Genomic DNA, 20,452 nt, shown 5'->3' with positions numbered 1-20,452 from the left:
CTGTAAAATCACACCTTTGCTTTGTAACTCCTTTTTTTTTTCCTGTGAGAAGCCAAGCATTGAATTGCCTCAAAGGCTGAGCTGCAGCATACCTTCTACCCACACACATGCTCCACCCAGATCAAAACTGTGAAACAAAATGTATTTGCTGTCCTAAGGGTCCTCCAGCATCATCCTGACAATCTCTATTGGCAGATGCTCTTTACTCAGGATACAGCTTTCATTTATTAATTCAGTTTTATTCATGGGGAGCAACACAGCTTTTAGCACAGCAGAGAAGGGGATGTTACCAGAATGCCCTGTGTCCATCAACAGTAAGGCTGCATTTAGTACCATTTATTTTAGTCTTCATCTAATAGCTACCTTTCATTCTAAATACCTTGAATTAATTAGATGTATTGCTTAGGAAAAAATGAGTCACCACGTGTGACTTGTATGTGTGACTTGGCTGCATAAAATATTAGAAATCTATACAACTGTAGTTTATAAGCCAGTTGGTTAGAAAACATTTTCCTGAATGCCATGAAACAACCCACTTTTTCATCCTGATTTCTTCTTAATGGCATGAATGAAAACAAGGAATTGGCAAAGAGAAATTTTGCTATCTATGTCCTTTGAAGCACATTTATTAACTCCTGCTTTCAAAGTGTTTTTATTCTCATTTCTACTTCATCATGACTTGCAAAAAGTCAGTGGGCAGTGGTAAAACCTAGCTAGAATAATGGAAAAATAACCACATGTCATTGCAATATTGCTCTTTAGCCCTACTGTTCCACAGCTAGACATGCATTTATTTTACATGAAGGATTTGCTGTCTTTTAACACTAATTGCTGCTTATGACATTAATATTGTGCTTGTTGCTGTCTGAAATATTGGTGTTGTTAACCTCCCAGCTCTGTTGCAGGACAGTGCCACAGTGACCTACTTAAAAAACATAAATTCTTTCTGCAGTGGTTATTAGGGATTCAAGACTCTGGAAAGATTCCAGTCTTCCAGCCCTTCAGCGCCTATATTACCCTTAAAAATCTTTTAGATATATATTTTTAATATATTTAGCTGTCTGAAGATACCCAGGAGGAAGTTTGAAAGCACTTTGATGATTAGTTACTGTAGGAAGTTACTTGCATCATATGGTACCTAATAATCTTTAGAAGTCTGGTCCTTGGCTACTGAGTGAATGTTTTTAAAAATTATGCTTGCATGCCATAAGAAAGGAGGGAACTGCAGCTTCTAGTCCTCTTTTCTTGGCAAGTGGCTGCAAGTATAGAGCTGGCTTCTGGTTTAAACTCCTCTGCTACCTCTCCAAAGGCACTCTGGGAACATTTGTGAATCCAGGTTTCTCTCTCCTAAAAATAGCAATCTATACATAGGGTCCCTATGCTCCACACTGGTAACAGGAATAAATGAACTTCACTATTTAATTTTTAATTAGACCCCCTTTATGATATCCTTTGTAAAACTGGGGAGATTAAGCTTCTCAAACTTATTCTCACCTGGTTAAAAACCAATTAGCTGTTATACACAAGCAAAATGCATCCTTATTAACACAGATTTCTGCTAATTATATTGTTCTGGTTAAATGACTTTTCTGCCACTTGATGTATTGAGTTCAAGCCTACTTTGGACTTTATAGTGATGCTGCCAAGACGTGAATGCAGCCAAGTGAGACCCCCAGCAGTCTTGCCTGATTAATGATTCCAGGATTTAGCCCAGCTGAATTGTTCCATTATTAATTCTGCCCATTGCTGGAAGGGATTTTTCCTATTCTCTCCCACTGCTTCTTTCCTGAGGACCACATGCAAAGCAAACCCAATGGCAGTGGAAGTAGAAGACTTTTTTTTTTTGTCCCTGGGGTCTGGGAGGGTTGGAAATAAACCAGACTTGAAGATCAGTGGCCTTCACTCCAGCTTGGAAATGGCAGGTTTAGTTTTGGAGGGCTGGAGCTGTGTTACCAATGTCATTTACAGCTGTGCAGAGGAGCAGGGCTGGGACTTCCAGGAGTCACACAAGTGTCAGGAGAAGTGGATCTGCCTTTCAGTTTGGTTTTCCACGCTCTGTGACTGAGGACAGTAACTCATCATGAGCATGGAGTGGCAAGGTCTGTCCTCTGAGACCAATCCCTCCCTGTGCAGAGCTCCCCCTCTTTTAGATGGTGCAGGGTGTCTGTGACTCAGCCCAGGGCTATTGGCACTTCCCACAGGCAACTGGGGGAGCAGTCTTCTGTGTAGGAGTGTCCTAATACAGTGATGATGAAATGTGGAAACCTGCCTAGCCTCTTATTTATGCTTCTGTCTCAATAAATAAAATAAATTGGCTTCCCAGTAGCCTGGTGGGAAGGAGGGGGTTGGGGGTTTTCTCACAGGTTGCTGCTGCTGAGTTTGTCATGTGGCTTGTCCCAGCAGACTGAGTACTTGAGTCAGAGCCACTGCCTGGATGCCAGCTGAGGGCTGCCCAGGAGCCCCAGGAGAGCTGTGCTCCAGCATGCCAGTCTGCCAGGCTTCCCTGCTCCCTGGGCAGGTGGCCCTGGGCCAGCCAGGTGGGCAGGGAGCAGGCAAGCACTGCTGGTGCACAGTGGCCCCAGTGACACAAATGCATCAAGACCTGATCCAAACCCAAACCCACACCTGCCAGGAGAGGCAAAGTGTTTTTTTACTGTACCCCCTGCACACACAGGGGCTCTGACCATTCTGGAGGGCATTTGCTGCTCCTCACTGCAGGAGGCACCTGCAGCTGGGCAAGTGTGACACTGCTGGCCACTGGCATGGCACTGAGGGACTGTAATCTGCTTTAATTGTCACATGCACACCAGTCTGATGAGACTCAATCAAAGCTTGTGATTTTCTAGGCTGCCCAGCAGCAATCAGCAGAGATGAGCATGCAGAGGACGACTCAGCTTCGTTGGGGGACAAGAAATTTGTGTTCAGCATGTCATTTGTGCTTGGTTGCCCATTTTCTTTTCTGCTTCTCTTGTGGAGAAAATGTGGTTTTGAGGCATAAACCTCTTTGGATGGGACTGTAGAGCATAGCCCTGCTTCCTGCTGTGAGACAAAGTGTCTTTTTGGTTATATCAGTGTTTTCTGAGTGCATAAACCATCTCTGCCTTTGTGCTCTTACTTGTCCTTATGTTTAGCAGCTCAGCTCCCCCTCACCCATATGCATTAGCTTCTGGGGTAACCCAACAGGTAAAGATGCTGTAAAAGTCACAGCTGGGAGTCCCAGCTCTGTCACATCTGGGTGACAGCTACATCTGTTCCCCATGTGATGGTATGAAGTACCTGGTTTTGTTATACCTTTCAACTCTGTGCTTGTCTGAATAGGCATTTTTCCATGCTCCTGTGTAACTTACCTGTGCAGGTGAGTGGGTGTCACAGCATTCACCCTTCATTAGTGTGTATTCAAACCAGTGAAGGAGATAACAGGAGACAACACCAGCCCTGTGTCTGTGTCAGATGGGTATTGCACGGATGGCAGGGCTTTCTTTTCAGAGGTGGAGTGTCTGCTGCCAGGTTTCAGATAGAACTGAGTGGATGTGTACACACTGCACTCATCTGAGAGCCAGGAGGCCACACAGTGTTACACCAGCTATGCAGCTCTTCATTCACTGCAAACTAACAAGATCTTCTCATTTTGTGAGGCAATGTACAAGGATGGCTGCTCTGGCTGCAGCCAGATCACCCTTCCAAGAGTGTCAATCCTCCCGTTTTTCAGGGTGTTTGCAAGCAGAGCCTGCTTGTATGTTCATGAAACACCTCCAGAGCAGCCCACCTCAGCCCAGGAGTGCTCACCACCTTTAAGGCACGTGGCTCCTCAGTCTCCCATGCAAGGGAGTGGGAATCATCCCTAATTACTGGCTGCACATGCAAATCCACAGTCCTCCACACTGCAAAAACAGGGCTGCTGCCAAGAACTAAAGCATGGTACACTGGTTTTGTCTGAGATAAATCCTTGCAGACACTGCTTTTATCTTTTTCACCTTTAATGATTAATTAATCATTAATATTTGTTTTGATGTGTTTCACATTAAACAGCCTGGAGGCTTCTGCTCAAGCTTTGTGAGCTTTTTGATTGCTGCCAGTTGGGATCCACCAATTGGAAACCATCATTCCCATGGTTTGGTCTGCTTCTTGTGGAAGTCAGGGATATTCCTGAAATGGCACTGACACGGGGATATTCCTGTTGCCTTGAATGGGCTGCCCATTCTGCAGGAATACAAGGATTTCAGAATGTTTTTTGGACCTTGTCTTCACACTAGTGCTGCAAGTTTTAGTAGTAGAAGACCCAGAGGTTGAATTTCTTTCCCTTGAATGGCTGCTGAGCAGCATTCACCTGAAAATTCCAGGAATCACTCATGGTTATCCTCAAAGTACCTAAATTAATTTGTTATGTTCGTGGGGGGTTATACAGTTCCACCGGTGCCTGGTTAAAATCTGTGCTGAAGATGTTCAGCTTTTGTCTGAGCTCTGTTGTGACTTCACTAGGAAGTTTAAAATGAGATAGAGCAGGGATCAGAAATTTCAAGGTGTATCTGGGTGGGTTCTGTCACAGCCAGTTAGTGCTACAGCTGATTAACTACACAGCTCAGGTTTCCACCCGTGGAACATCTCCAGCTTGACTTTATCACTGCAAAATCTCATGAGAACATTTTATGCTCGTGGTACATGAGGCTGGGATTTGCTATAGAAGACATGCAGTGCTAGGGAAGAAAGACCATGGGAATGGATGGAATAATTTCTGGGTCATCACTCCAGACTAACAGGAGGTTGTAGAGGCGATGGGTAGGATCTGGAAAATGAAATGGAGAGAGGTCAAGTTGTATAATCATGAGACAAGGTGTCCTGACACCTCCCTGTCCTTTCTCTTCCAATCACTCAGCATCCTGCTAGGATACTGGATCAGGACAAATCCCATCCTGGCCCATTGCTTTGCATACAGAATATTTCATGCCTAATTGAAGTGTTAAAGTGTTGAAAAACTAAACTGGAAACCATGTTAATTTTAAAATCACCACTATCTTCTAATAGAAGTAAGGCTAATAGAAGTAGGTCTTTTGGTGAGCATCTCTCTTCTGAATTTTGACTGTTCCTGCTTCCTTCAGACACCTGCTCTGAGCCACTTGCTGCTTGCTACCAACACTGGAGCTTTTTGTCACAGTCTCCTCTTCAATCACAGGGAGGGAAGGTTATGAAGCGACTCATCCCTCCACATTTACCTTTGGGTACCATCTTCTAAGGCATCCAGGATCTTTCTCTTCTATCTGGTTTCCCAAAGCAGACCAGATAAACCTGGCAGAAGCACAGAGATCCTAAAAATATTAGTGAAGTCACTAATTTCCTTCCTGTATTGCGAATAGTCTGTGTTTTGAAGCCCCCACGTGACCCCTCCTTGTCCTTCCAGCCACAGAGATTTAAGTAATTTGGCCAGGCAGTCAGCATATGGACACTGAACCATCTGGCTTTGAGCTGGAATTAGCTGTCCCTTGCCCAGCTGTTAGATCAAGCAAGGCAAGATGTGTAATGTGGGTGGGAACAAAAGGTATCAGTGGTAGGAGATCAGAGGAGGTCAAAAAACAATGTCTGGCATGGGGATGTAGCACCATTTCTAAGTTACAGATATAAAAATGAGCTCTGTTTTATTTTTAAAGCAAGGGAATATTCAGTACTGAATCCAGTAACCCCCCTCCAGCTCTTTCCAATAGGCAAATTAGGGACATAACTTCAAAAAACACCAGCAATATAAATGTAGTAGGAGAGAAAAACCAGATATTTTGGATTTGCAGACTCTGTAGAGCCACCTTTGCTGAGCAACTGACATCTGCCTGGTTTGGGTCACATCTCTGCTCCATGTCTGAGCCGAGGCTTCTCTGAGTTTTGCATTATTTGCATGAGTGTTTGTGAGGGGGAGAGGGGGAGACTGCTGCCCTGAGATGGTGGGGACCAAAGCCACAGAAGTTGTCACCACATTCTTGTTGGCTGTGGTGAGAGGACATTGTGGGTATATGAGGCAGTAGAAATGAATGTCAGGGTCATTAAACCTTCCACCTTTCTTCTAAAGCTGCCTCCAGCTGCCCATTTCAGGGAGGGTGGTTGACTTGGTGACATCAGTCTGGTATCCTCTCACAATTTGGAACCTTGGAAATCAATGGGACACACATGATGTGAGGCACCACGCTGTCCTCCCTCCCTTTCATACCCCAAACATCAGCACTAGTGTGGCCAGCAGGAATAGGGCTGTCCCTCTGTGCTCTGCCCTGGTGAGGCTCCAATCCTGGTGTCAGCTTTGGGGCCCTCATACAAGAATGGCACTGAGGTAAGGCAGTGCAAGTCCCACACACAGCATCAGCACTGGAATGGTTTTTGGGAGCAGGAATGGTGGGCAGAGCTCTGCTGCAGCAAGCCAGCCATTTCCAGGACAGCCACCAGTTTCCTTCCCCATACCAACCCCAGCCATCTCACTCTGCCCCATTTCCCTCTTGGCAGAATTGCCAGTTTCTCCTTGAGATCAGGCTGGCTTGTTCCCATGCATCCTCACATCTTCTGAGCCATCGTGAAGATTTTTGGGTCATTTTCTTTCAAGTGGAAAGCAATCTGATCTGATCACTCCCTGTGAACATGTGTGAGACTATAGAGGATATTTTTGCCCCTGATGAGGGGGAGAGAATTATGCATCTGACTCTATCTTATCAGAAGGCTAATTATTTACTTTATTATACTATATTATTCTGTATCATATTACTTTATATCTAAACTGAATCTGCCAAGCATTCCACTGCACTCCACTGCACAGAATCTCATGACTGTGAGCCGACAGTCCCGACACACACACACACCTGGCCCTGATAGGCCAAGGAAACAAAACACCATCACTTTGGGTAAACAAGCTCCATATTTACTCTACTTTGGCACAGCACAGGCACAGCAAATGAGATAAGAATTGTTTTTCCTTTCTCTGAGGTTCAGAGAATGTGAAACCTAGAAATATTCTTGGGAAGAATTGTGCCCTGCTTTTCTCTGTGAAGAGAAATGTGGTGACATGAGACTATCCTACTATCAGTTGAAATTATTGACTCATTTCAAACAAATGAGACAGCTGAGCAGAGGTAAGTTTGCAGTGCCCTCCACAGCAGAAACTGTGGTTTAAACACTTCCCTTGGCCAGCTGGTGAACTCATCAACCCTCATGCTGCTGGCAAAACTCTCTCCAGGGTACGTGTGGGAATAATGGAACATTGATTCTCAAAGACATTTGGTTACTCAAAGCCACGAATCCTTACAGACTCATGCTTTGTTAGTTCTGGCTTTTGCAAAATGATTCCTGCTTTCTTGTGGCATTTTACCCTTGACATGTGCTGCTCGTGGAGGTGCAGCATTAAATGTCACGTCTTGCAAATGCAACACTGACTTGGAAAGAGTTGTTGTGGGGGGGACCTGCCCTACTTAAGCAGCTCTTGTGTTTGCCCAAGGTTTTTGTATGGTATTCTTCTAACTGAGCCTGGTTTTTGGTGTTAAATATGACAGATATTAATGTAAGTGATTCTATTGTGGTTTGTAGCTGGGGTGCATCACGTGCTCTCCTGGCAGATCAGCAGCCAAAGCAACAGTAAAGTCTGGGTTCTCTGCTTTTATCTGTGCAGAGGGCAGCCCCTCTAATTAATGATCCATGGCAGCACACAGCAGGTTTAATGCCAGCTCTTTGGCCTCTGGGATGGTCAGGAGCCAGCAGAGATGTACAGAAAGCTCAGGCATTAAAGGATTTGGTTTCCCTTATTGTACATCAACTTCCAAATTTTAATTCCTCGCTTCTTAAAAGCAATCTCCTGCCAAAGCCCATGGAATATATTGATTTTTAGATATTTTTTTGGCAAACATTGAAGTGAATACTGTCCATTAGACCTAGATCTGGACCTATGGGGGCTTGTGCACTTCTGGTGGAAGTGAGTAGGACATGGTGCCTCTGTGCCAGCCAGTGGCAAGGGAGGATTTTAGCATCACTGAGGTGCCATGCCATGTACTTATCACCGCTCCAGTGCTGCAGCACAGCCCATTTGGTTTGATGGAAACTGGTGAGCAGAGCCAAATGTCACCCCTGGTCGTGTCAGATCTTGTTTTGGGGGTGTGTTTCAGCCTCTTTGGAAGTGGGAGTTTCTGTGTTTCAGCAGTAGCTGTCAGAGAAAAATGACAATTCCCCTATCAATGCTCTCATGCAATGTCTCCACAGGAAGCAAAGGGGACCAGTCTGTGCTTGGGATCTGCTGCAGATCAAGCACTCTTTTGTCAGCCCTTGTTTGCACAGCTGCCTTGCCCAGAAAACTCACTTGAAGTCCTTGGTTGCCCAGTTCAGTTTGCTACTTTAAATCTTGGCTGGCTGTGTGTTAAAATATTGCTTGAGCACAACATTGCCTTCATTCATTTGTGTCATTGACCCCTTTGTAAGAGCACATGGCAGAATCATAGACTGAAAGTCTGGAGGGGAAGCTGGATAATTTTGCATTGAGCCCCAAGGTTTGTGTCTGCCTGAGGCACAGCATCCAACCCAGAGCTGCTCTGAACAGGGGGAATCCGTCCTTTCTTTCTGTAGTTTCATAGTTTGTTTTCATAGTTTCTTGCCAGGTTTAATCCCTCTTTATGTTGTTTTTTTGGGTTTTTTTGGTTTTTTTTGTATACCTAAATTCCCTTGATTCTCACTCCTAGATTTGTCTTCCTCTTCTTTTTCCCATGGATTGCAGCATCACGTGAGAATTGTAGGGTGAAAAGTCCTGAATCTAAAAAATAATTAAAATAATTAGCCTCTCTTTATTTGTATTTTTAATTCTAGACAACTTCTTTCTGTATAATGGCCTAATGGCCTCAGAGCATTCCTGAAATTGAACAAAGCAGTGGTGGCTGGAGGTGGCACCTGCCCATGGTGCCACAGATGGAGGAATTCTGGGGACACATTGGGATGTGGGAGATGCAATCAGCACGTGGGGTTTGCCAGGATGGAGGGGGAACATCAGGAAAAATAGCAAATGTGATGAAAGGGAGGTGGAAAAGGTGGCATGGGCAATTTTTCTTATTTCATATCAATTTGCATAATGGGATCTAATTTGCTTTAAGCAAGTCCATGCTTTGATGTTCACTTTCAGAGCTTTTTTCTTTGGAAACAAGTAGTGGGAACTGCTGTCACCCCATCCCATGTCCATGTCCCCTCTGCTACAGCCCCAATACTGCACTATCATGTACCCTAAAAGCATCAGTGAGCTGCTTTGTGCAGATCAGGCAGATTTATCTATTGCAGGGTGGGAGCCACATGTTGGGAACAGAGGAGTCTGGAGAGGGAGGACAGAGGGAAGGAAAGGTCTGCAGAGAACTGGGGTTAAGATTCTCTCACTGAGGTAGGAAGGAGAAGGAATTGAAATATTATGGCCACTGATTAAGATATTACTCTGGGATTGAGGAATCTTGGCCCTCTCTGCTCCATTCTCGCTGGTGATTACAGAAAAACTTGTAGTTTCCCCCTTCTGTAAAGTGAGAGCAGCACCTTTTAAAATAATAAATCCTGTCAGGTCTTGAGTAGATCAGACAGTCCAGTGAGTATTTCTGCAGGGCTGCATGCATTTGGAGGCTTAGCAGAATGAATCCTCTGAACCTTTGAGACTCGCCTGGTGCTCCTAGAAGGGGATAAAAGTGGAGTTAATTAACCCATCCCCAAATCCCTCTGATCTGTTACCAGTGAGTAGCTGCCACTTCACAGTGCTTTCCTTGGCTCTTGATGTACCCAAGCATCCCTGGGAGGGAGGGAGTGTCTGCCTGTTACTCACATCTGGCACTGCTGATCTGCTTGCAGAGGAGTGGGACAAATTTGCTCCATCCCCACTGGACTTTGTGGTACCAACAAAACATTGTGGTGATGCCACACCTGCTTGCCCAAACCCCAGGGTGTTACTGAAATGAATGTTGTTCATCCTTGAAGGATTAATTATTGTGTATCAGGGCTGTAAGCAATTGCATGCTCGTGCTTTAAGGGGAAGAAAGGAGCACATGGATTTCTGTGTGAATTTCCGGAGTGAGTGGCAGAGGAGCAGTGATCTCTGGGAACCCCACGGCTGTTCTGGTCCAGCTCCAGCAACACAATCCCCAAATTTGTCTAAACTGTGGGTTTCACCCCAAGTAATCTCCATGTTGTTGATTTTTAAACTTTGAATTCCATTTTCCTTTTAACAGCTTGTCATTTGAGAGCTCCTCCGAGTAGAGGAATGCTGTGCAGGACAAGCTGCTTCATTTGCAGGTGTGTGATGTGCACTTGACCAGGGATATTAAAGACTGCATGACACCACTGCTGAGGCCTTGCTGGTCTTGGGGAGGCTGAGGCAAAGGGGAAAATGCCTCCTCCCCTCTCATCATGCCCCTGGAGTGCAGCAGTGTAGGAGCAACGGGGGGTAGGACGGTCAGGACGGATGGACGAGAGATCTCTGAAGCCAGGTCGTGTCTCAGAATCTCTACTGGTCAGAGTGACTCTGAGATACATACAGGCTTACTTTCCCAGCCCAGCAGTCGAAGAAGGAGTCAGGACTTTTTCTGTTCTTGTTCTCAAGGTTGCTTATTATTTCTTATCTGTAACATTCTTTCTCCGACCCGCCGCAGGTCTGTCTGGCAGGTCGGGTTGAGGCACACTGCCCACCTTGGGCTGGTGTTGTCTTTTTATACTAAAAGCTACATGTACATTATTTACCATAACTTCCCAATACCTATCACCTATGTTAGATAGTGAGCTTCTATTCTAAACTAATCTAAAAGTGCCACCATCACAGTAGAAGATGGAGGCCAAGAAGAAGAAGAAGAAGGAGAAAGACAGGACACACTTAGATTTTTCTGTCTTGCTTCTTGAACTCCTATTCTAAAAAACTCCAAAAATCTATTTTTCACTCCGTGACTGACTAACTATTATTCTACTTAAACTCTTTTGACTTGTAATTCTTCATATAAAGGTTGGCAGTTGTTTTTTCCAAGGGCTAACTCAAAGGCACAGTGGTCTTGGGCTCAGTGCCAAGGTCTCTGAGCCCCCTAGGCAGGGGCTCAAGTCCTCCAGGGCAGCCAGAGGAATTTCCTGGGTTCCAACAGTCATGGAACTTGTGGTTTATTGCCAAGGGCCTGGGTGCAGGGCCCTGCTGGGAGCTGCCAGCTGCAGCTCGGAGCCGGCCTGAGAGAGGGAGAGGGAGGTAAAGAGAGAGAAGGCAAGAGCGTGGTAAAACAGATGAGAGCAAAAGAGTAAAAGAGAGAGGACAAAAGAGTAAAAGAGAGAGAACTTCCTGTTACAATACCATAAATCTTCTTCTGCGTCGAATATTCTAATTCTCACTAATCAATCTAATACAAGATACAAATCCTATAGCATTTACATACAGCCTATAAGAATCATTACATCACCATACTGCATTACATTTTAAACCCTAAAAACTACTCTTTGGACCACTTCTGCTAAGCTAGTAGGGTGTGCTCTAACCCTTGGACCTGTCTGCAAGCAGAGGGTATTGTTTCATCAACAGGGGATTACTTTCAGCCTGCCATACCGTTGTTTTCCAGTTGTTCAGTAACTAAGGTATCTCAAAGCTTGCTTTCATTTCAATCTCGCTTATATTTCCATATTCTCAAAATCTTTTGCCAGGCAATCATATTTATAAGGCTTTCCCATTTCATCTTCCCCAACACAGCACCACCAGCAGCTGGGGTGGCTGGTATGTACAGACACCACCTCCCAAAGGGACATCGTGCTCCAAATGCCATCATCCCTTTGAGGGATGCTCCTTGTGTCCTTTGGGGGTGATTCAGCTTCTTCAGCTGTCTTCTCCCAGATTACACTTCGTATTTTCTGTCTTCCCACATGCTCACATCCTGCCTCTGATTTCAGGGGGGACAGATGGGTTCAATAGAGAGGACCCTGCAGGGGTGGGACTAAGCTTTTTCTCCCCCTTCTCTGTAGCACTGAGCAGTTTGCCCTCCCTGCAGAGCACAGGGTGCTGTGTCAGTTTGGTTTGCACATCAGGGAGGGGAGAGGGGCTGCTCAGTGCTGCATCTCTGATCAGCTCTTCCCAGCCTCTGCCTCCCTGGCTGCTCAGTGTGGGTGATCCTGTGTGTGATGGTGAGGCTGCTTTGGGGAGCCTCTGTGTTTTCCCAAAACTAGAAATGCAAAGCAGTAGTGAATGCATGGTGAAAACTGTGAAAAATACATATTATATGGCTCTACCAGATATTTACTCTATGTATTATGTTGTATTGATTGGTAGTGCTGTATTAACATTTTAATAGTATGGTAAATGTAGTTTTGTAGTTAAAAGGTAACTTTTGTAGTTAAAATAGGAACTATGTATGTGGGATATTTTTTTAAGAAAGGAATGAGGTATTCACACCAGATAGCAGCCACAGGACACCTGAATCTTTCAGAGAAAGAGAATTTATTGCTCCATTATCAGAAAAAACGAACTTCTTCTCGCCCCGCTCAGCCCTGAAGATGCTGTTAGGATTAAGAGGAAGAAGTTGACATTGACCAGACAGAATCCTGTGTTTGAATGGAATTTATGCATCATGTAAGAGGTGTATGAATGTTCAATGGGCTATTGTTTTTAAGGGTTAATCCTTTGTTAACGTGTGTCCTTTTTTTGGCTTATTTTGCCCAGAAAAGGTACCCAGAAGTCCGTAACTCTTTGTTTTTATTGTCTCATACTGTCCTAATCCAAATTGCCCAAACTATTATTACTCTAATTATACTGCTATTTTTATAACCATTTTATTATCAATAAAGTTTTTAAAATTTTAAAAACAAGTGATTGGCGTTTTTCACAAAACCATACCACAGACTAAACTAGAGGCTTTAAACATTGTGGCAGATTGATTAAACTGCCATCATCATGATGGCAGGAGGAGCACAAAGCATCTTGTGAATGTGTGTGGTGCATAAAGGAAAACAGATAAATAAATATAATAGTTTTCATTAAAATCACTAATTGCTTGAAATGTCATTTCTAAGGTGCAAAAAGGAAAATGGATAAATAAATATAATAGCTTTCATTAAAAATCACTAATTGCTTGAAATGTCATTTCTAACACACCTTCAACTAAACTAAACAAGGCAAACCTGCCCTTGCCCTAACTAACCTTTGAAGGGACCAGGCACTAGACCTGCACAGCAAACAAATGCTTCCAAATATTTGCTGAGTAAAGCCAAGTGGGTGGTGTACTGGTTTCCTGTTGCAAATATTAAGGATTTAATTTGTGATGCAATCTACCAGGAAATTTTGCTAAAGTACCATGGGATTTTCCAGCCATTTAGTTAGGATGAAGAGCCAAGTCATGTGTTTGTTGCTGTAACGTCCTGCAGTGTATTACATTTGAGTTTGCCTATTGTTGACATTAAATTTCCTGTGTGTGAAAGTCCTTGCATGAACACAGCTTTTGATGACTGATTAGGGGCACAAATTCAGGTCAGTCATAATATTTCCAGTGAATTCTGAGGAAATTGAATTAGTTTCTATGCTTGTGGGAAAGATCCTTCTGGGCACAATGGACCTCCTGCTCTCCACATCATCACACAGGTGTTAGGACACTTGTGACCATAGAGGATAAGGTCCTGACACATGATTAAGCATCTTAATTAAGCTACTTGAACCTAGAAACATGCAGAGAGTTTTGCATTTGCTGACAATGCATGTTTACTTTCCTTCTGAACACATCTGTTGCTTAATGAGTGGCCTCTTCTTAGAATTTTCCATCTTTCTCTTGCTCTTAATGTATTGTTTGGAATTGGTGTAATTAATGTTCTTCCCTGGGCTTGCACTGGGATACTCTCTTCAGGATCTGCACAAGTTAAATATATCCTTTGCAAATTATTTGTAAACATTTAAGGAACAAACCCATAGAGGCATTGCTGAGGTAGCTAATTAGATCTGTGCTTGTAGAGATGATTTTTCTCTTTAGAGCTAGAATTTTGGCAAGAGGTTTGGTGGGAATGGTGAGGATGTAAAAAAGCCACGAAGACTCTTAGAACTGGTGCACAAAGTGCTTAATGGTGCTGCAGGGAAATTCAGGCATCAAGACCAGGCTTAACATCAGAGCAGCAGGAATTTGGTGGGAAGGAGCGTGGAGCTGTCATACAGCTGCTGATTCCCTGTGCAGGAGGTCAGATCCCTGCTTTCTCCCTGCCAGCCTGCACCCTACCTCTGCCACTCCCTTGCACCCTGCAGCAAAGCTGTCCTGAGAATTCATCCTCCAACCAACCATCTTCATTCTTCTGACACAGGAACTGAATACCTCTAGTGCCTCAGATACTTACCTGTTACACATTTTGGCCTCAGAGATGACTGAAATAAATTTTTCTGAATAATAACTGTATTCTGGGCTGCGAAGCACTTTGGACTGTTTACTTTTGTCAAAAGGGCCCTAAGACAGCAAGGATCATCTGGTTCCTATCCCCTTCCCTTGGGCAGGGACACCTTCCACTAGACCAGGTTGCTCCAAGCCCTGTCCAGCCTGGCTTTGAACACTTCTAGGGATGTGGCATCTGCAAATTCCTTGGGCAACTTGTGCCAGTGCCTCACCACCCTCACAGTAAAGAATTTTTTCCTAGTATCTAATCCAAATCTACCCTTTCAGCTAAAAGCCATTATCCCTTGTTCTATTGCTACACATCCTTGCAAAAAGTTTGTGATGTCGAATAAAACAATGACAAGTATTGTGTAACTAAAAATAGCTCTGTGTTTTGCAGTCATGTGAAAAAAAAAAGAAAATCACTTTTTCATCTTCTCTTATCTTGTATTTTTTCAGGATCAAGCATGAAAATATAGTTGCTCTGGAAGACATCTATGAGAGTCCAAACCATTTATATTTGGTCATGCAGTTGTAAGTACTGAACCTAATGAAGTCTTTATATCAAAGTTGCCAACTCTTCTTGCTCTGGTTTTGCTCTTTAACCCAAAAAATGGGATTTATAAGAGGTATTTGTCTCACGTGCTACAGACTGCAAAATCCCTGGAGGGTGGTCAAAACCAGACCTCTAGCTGTGATGTGCTGTGTTGTAAAATTGGGAATTAAATTGTTTTGTGACTAGTCTCACCCAAATCAAACCAGAGTGGTTTTGTGAGATCACATAAAGAAAAAGAGCAGAACAGACAGAGCAGGGGAGTGAATTACAGCTGAGAAGAGTCAGATGTGCCATAGGGAAGCCTGGAGCATCTGACAGAGGCAGCTCTGGGGTTAAATACCTCTGGGGAAGCCCTTGGGGAAAATGCTGGTCCCCTGTCTGTTGGTAAGGTCGAGGCATGGTGATGTCTTCAGAAGCTGTTGTGTTGGCATTGTGGGGAAAATAACATCCTGTAAATTCTTAGTGTGTTTTTGTAGCCCTACATCTCAGTTCAGAGTGCTGCAAAAGGACTTGCACAGGAACATCAGTGTTGTACAAATTCCAACAAGCCAGCTGGACTGTGGGAAGTACCAGTTTTGTGATAAGTTGATTTACAAATCCTTAGTTTTGTTTAATGTCTTCAGAAAAATAAATAGATATTATTCCTACTTATTAGTAGCTTGTTTAATATGGTGTAATCATCACTTTTATAAAATGCTTGCATCCAGGTATTTGGGTTATCTGAAATGTAGTTCTGTAAGGAGAGGTGATGCTGATTATATCCTGGTATAAATTTTTACTTGCTCACCATTCAACACTTCCTAGGGAATTATCCTTTCTGTTATAGCTGTACTTGTAAACCCAGGCAGTTAATTTTCCAAAGGTCAAGCATTTAGCTGCTCCAGGGGGACACAGGTCCACTGATGCCCAGTGGGGTGAGAGGCCCAGCTGAAGCCAGCAGCCAGAGCCCATCAGCAGCATTTGGGGTGGCAGCTCCAGGCAGTCCCCAGCCCCAACAAAGAGCTGTGCCTTGTGTTACAAGATAGACCAAGAGCACTAAACTGAATGCAGGGAATAATCTTTCTGCACTTTTTTGGGAAAGTGCTGTGTTATCTCAAGGTGGAGAGGACAAGAACCCTCCATGTTGCTCAGGTACTCACCCTGAGTATTTAGGTTACTCCAAGCCAGAGGTACTCACCCTCATCTCTTTGGATGTCACATGAAGGATGGTGCAACCTCTGCACTGCTTCTGAGTGTTCATCAATAGTTAGGCTTGGGATCAATTGGTATCAAGAGTTGGGTGGCAACATTGCAAAGTCCAGGAGGCTCAAAATCTATTTTGCTTGCCTCCTTTCATGGATTCCTGTTTGGGAGAAGGCATGTATGGATAATCTCTTGTTTCCAAGGTAACACCAACTTGTTGATACAATGGCTGTGAACCATTGCACAGCATGAAGTATCTTATCTTTTTGTTTATATTTCTGCTCTGATTATTATTAGATTCCCTGTGGGTTTTTCAGCTTCTCATTTTTGTTTACTTCTCCTAAACAATTTCTCCTAATTTTGCCTACCTTTAAAACTTGGGTTCTGTGAAGCAGAAGGGTTCTGATCAAGCAGCTTTGAGAAAGCTACATTTAGACTGGAAAAAAAAAAAAAAAGAAAAAAAAGGGACAAAATCAGGGCCACTCGAAGATCAGTATCATGAGCACAACAAATCTCAAATCCATTTGTCCTTTTCCCTGGGTCATTGGTTGCAAAGTGGACTCTAGCTAATACTTTCCAAGGATTATTTTGTGATGTGGACAGCATTTTCATTACCAAACTTTAGAGCACTCCTTGCTGTGTTGTGGAAAATTCACATTACAGCCCCTGAGCATCTCGTAAGACCTCTATGGGAGAAGGTTTTTGAAGGCACAGCAAGCCTGCCTGTTTATGTTTGTCCTTGAGTGCATCTCCTTTTACATGAAAGCCATGCTTGTTAGCAGGGCAGCTTGAAGGATAAATATCACACCTCATTTATTCTGTCAAAGATATGGGCAAGTAAAGGTCTCAGTGTCTGTGCTGGAGTTGGAAAGAAGGGAGGTTAAGAGGCAGCTGTCCATGTCTACTTGACACTTAATTTGTTCCTGCCAGTCCCCCCTGGGAGCACTTCCCAGGGTTACGTAGCTGTTGGTGAATCTGCCCTGCATGTTTCCCAGTATGTCCATGGGGAAATAAGATCTCTGGCTTTGGTTTCACCACCTTGTTTTCACATATATTGTGTACAAGCCAGCACAGAACTGTTCAAACTGACACAATCTTCTTAGTGCAAGGTAGACCAGAAGTCCAGGTTGGAGACTGCTGGATTTGACAGCTCAGAATTTCTGTTTCCAGGGGTTATACTGTTCCTTAAAAAGGGCTGGGCTATTTTTTCTTTATTTATTTTCCCAAAATGCAAGATATTCCTACTCAGTGTTTCTAAGCTTGGCTAGGTTGTGGATGACTCCTTGCTGTCTTTGACTCCCAGCAGTGTAGCTCAGCTTTGGTGTGAGGTGGTCACTGGTGCAGCTGCAAAGCCAAATACAAATGTAGGTGGGGAATTATCTACAAATGTATTATCTACAAATGTAGATAATCACTGCCTCTCCTCTGATGACTCTGCCAAACTTTTGCAGGCACTATAGAAAAATACAATAGAACATTTGTCATATTTCCATGAGGATGATGTGCTTTCCAACCAGGAAAAAATCTGGTCCTTCCCAAGCTTGGATTTCCTATAGTAACTGTTAAGACCTACACAGGCAACAAAGATAAAAACTAAAATGAAACTCTGAAAGTTTCATTCCTTCTGGATACTGCTTGAGATTTCCTCAGAGGATATTGTAGAAGACAGGGGGAAATAAATTGCTTTCAGAAATAGTTTTATTAAACAATTTTGGTGTAATAGTAAGCACAGTTATAGGATTTTTGGTTGCTGTTGGTGTCATTTGGTAAGAATTACCTTACTGTATTTTACAAATGATCTGCCTTATTTCACCTGCCAGTATAGGGAAAGATCTTGATAATCTGTTGTTGTTGGTGATGTCAGTTACTAATGTCTCATTAGCATAATCAGCCTCTTTGGGTATTGATGATTCATTTTCTGCATGCTGGAAAATCAAGCATAAAAATGGATTTACATAAACACATGGAATCTTAGAGTCATTTAGGTTGGAAAAGGCCTCAAAGATCATTGAGTCCAACCATTAACCTGTCACTGCCAATCCCACCATATCCCCAGGTGCCACATCTACACATCTTCTAAGTACCTCCAGAGATGGTGATTCCACCACTTCCCTGTGCAGTCTCTTCCTGTGCTTGACAATCCTTTCAGTGAAGATTTTTTTCCTAATAATCCAATCTAAATGTCTTTTCCAGCTGAGTTTTGTGGGTCCATTTACAAAGGCTGTTTCTGACTGTGCTGCCTGTGTAGATCAGAGCAGATTTCCCAGGCTTGACTGATTTTCATCTCTATTGTTCACCTGCATTGAAGTGTGAAGCAGCAGAGTTTGGTTTCCCTGAGATTTTTGTGTAACCTGTGGTAGTCAAAGCCACAGGATCTCAGGCTGTTGCTTCTCCAGAAGAATATGGGTCAATGTTAAAAATCTATTAAGACAGTAATTTTCTTTTTCTCCTTTATTCATCCATATTTGTTTAAGAAAGGTAGGAGCTTAATATTTTTGCTATCTCTACTCTTCTGTCGTAGTTGGTTGAAGTTCATCCAATGGGTCAGAAATTGCTAAGGGCTGGCAAGTTAGGATGTGGAGTCACTGCCTCACTGCCTTTGGAAAACAGGCTAAAAATTGGTCTAAAAGGCCCCTCCAAAACATATGGAGCAGCCCAGGGTAGTGTGCAGCTGGGTAAGTAATGGTCAAAGCTGAAGACCCACCTGTGAGTTTCATTGTAATTTTTTTGCAGAGTCAAGAATATTGACAAATCCAGAGGAATTCCTATCAATACTAGGATCTAGTTAAAGAAAGTGAAAACCTTAATGCCTGCCTGGTATAGTGTTCCACCTCTTTGGAGCACCTGTGACTTGATCCCCTTGTCAGGACTGCTTTACCTAAATCCTGTCAGCTGCTGTTTCTGGTTCTCCAAAGAAACCAGAGTATTTTCTGTGTGATGTCTTTGAGGCTTTGGAGTCTCTGTTGAGAACAAGTTTTTAGAGTGAACATCCTCTTTCACCCAACCCTGAAGTACTTCTTCTTACATTTGTAAAAAACCCAGCCCAAGCTGAGCCAAAACCCCCAACCCTGAAGTTTTTCCAGCTTGATCTCTTAACTCTGATGAATTATTCAGATGATTTCTGTCCCAGAAAAGCTGAGATGACGGAGGCTCCTTCCTGCCGGGTGCAAGTCACGCACTGAGGAAAGCTCTGCCCACAAGTTTGCAGGCTCAGATTCCCAGTATCCCATTCCCATCAGCTCTACCCTGCCAGACACAAGCACCTCATAACCCTGCAATGCCTTGGGAAGCAGCTCAAACAGGCAGGTACTCACCAGTGGTAAAATCTGCACAAGTCTTTGTTATTACCGGAACCACTTTTGCCTTTCAACTGTTTTGCTAATAAGTAAGCAGAGTGCTACACTGTGATTAAGTGCTGAATTCACTTTGTGTTTTGAGAGCCCAACGCCTGAGTGCACTCCGAGAGCAGCCGAGCATGAGCTGTGCATGTAAGTGACATTTCAATGAAAATATTCAGCCTCCAAGAAAAACAGGAGACAATGGAAGGAAGTGTTGTGTTTGCCAGGTTCCTTACGGAGCCTAGTGAGGGCTCGGTGTGTTACAAAACAGAGATCTGCAGGCCAAGCCAGTATCACATCAGGATGCTAATTAAAGCAAAACACAGATCTGCCATGCCACATTCCTTAGGTGAGGCTTATTCCCCTGCTTGGGGGGGTTTGTGTAAGCTTTATGCAAAAGAAGGAAATCTCTCTGCATTTGCAATGGAATTTATATCATAGAACCAAAGAATGATTTCAGTTGAAAGGGACTTCTAAAATCATCCAGTTCCAGCCCTGTGCCCTGGGCAGGGACACCTCACACTAGACCACGTTGCTCAAAGCCCCATCCAGCCTGACCTTAAACACTTCCAGGGATGAGACATCCACAACTTCTCTGGTCAGCCTGTTCCAGGGCCTTACAAATGGATAATAAAAGCATATTGGGCTCTTCACGAGCAGAAAGGTAGCAGTCATTAATCCAGTATCAATTTGACATCTTTTCCTTTGTGGAAAAAAAGATTATTCCATCAGTTGGGTTACACTGGTCAGTGCTAAATACAAAGGAGGATCTCCCCTTTTCCAGGAGCAGAGAGGTTATAAGCAGACTAGAAAAGATTAATGTCAGGGTAGAGATCAGACTATGGGCAAATTTATTGGTAATAGATTAACAGATCACAGATTGACCACCAGAATGGCTTTTAGACACCTGTAATCCTGTGGAGTCTGTGTGATCCTGAAAGTTTGAGTGTGCGCCTTGGCTAGTCCTAGCTGCCCTCAGCACTTTTCATTTTTCTTCTTGTTTTTTTTCTGGCTGTGGCAGAACTTTTGGTAACTCCTAGTCC

At 43.6% G+C, this 20,452-nt stretch overlaps 1 protein-coding gene and 1 long non-coding RNA gene across 7 annotated transcripts in view; one reads left to right on the top strand and one right to left on the bottom strand.

Annotated features, from left to right (window-relative positions):
• CAMK1D (calcium/calmodulin dependent protein kinase ID) overlaps nt 1-20,452 on the top strand; it is a 217,509-nt gene that overhangs the window by 116,513 nt on the left and 80,544 nt on the right. For both annotated transcript variants that reach the window (XM_059847499.1, XM_059847498.1), the window contains one exon: nt 14,793-14,867. In XM_059847499.1, the coding sequence (XP_059703482.1) occupies nt 14,793-14,867 (75 nt within the window). The remainder of the gene's footprint in view (nt 1-14,792; nt 14,868-20,452) is intronic.
• On the bottom strand, nt 3,940-19,539 carry LOC132327861 (uncharacterized). 5 transcript variants are annotated; one of them, XR_009486632.1, is made up of 6 exons: nt 19,386-19,539; nt 16,440-16,507; nt 16,067-16,231; nt 9,517-9,646; nt 5,211-5,283; nt 3,940-4,783 (listed from the first exon to the last, which is right to left on the bottom strand). It is a non-coding gene; the product is annotated as an uncharacterized LOC132327861 (long non-coding RNA). The 5 variants fall into 5 exon arrangements; XR_009486631.1 differs by lacking the exon at nt 5,211-5,283 and having other exon boundaries at nt 3,944-4,783; XR_009486634.1 differs by lacking the exon at nt 5,211-5,283 and having other exon boundaries at nt 3,946-4,200.

The sequence above is a fragment of the Haemorhous mexicanus genome, chromosome 5 (assembly GCF_027477595.1).
Source record: "Haemorhous mexicanus isolate bHaeMex1 chromosome 5, bHaeMex1.pri, whole genome shotgun sequence".
Lineage (NCBI taxonomy): Eukaryota > Metazoa > Chordata > Aves > Passeriformes > Fringillidae > Haemorhous > Haemorhous mexicanus.
Note: the sequence above shows the minus strand (reverse complement) of the source record. Positions and strands in the feature narration are given on the sequence as shown.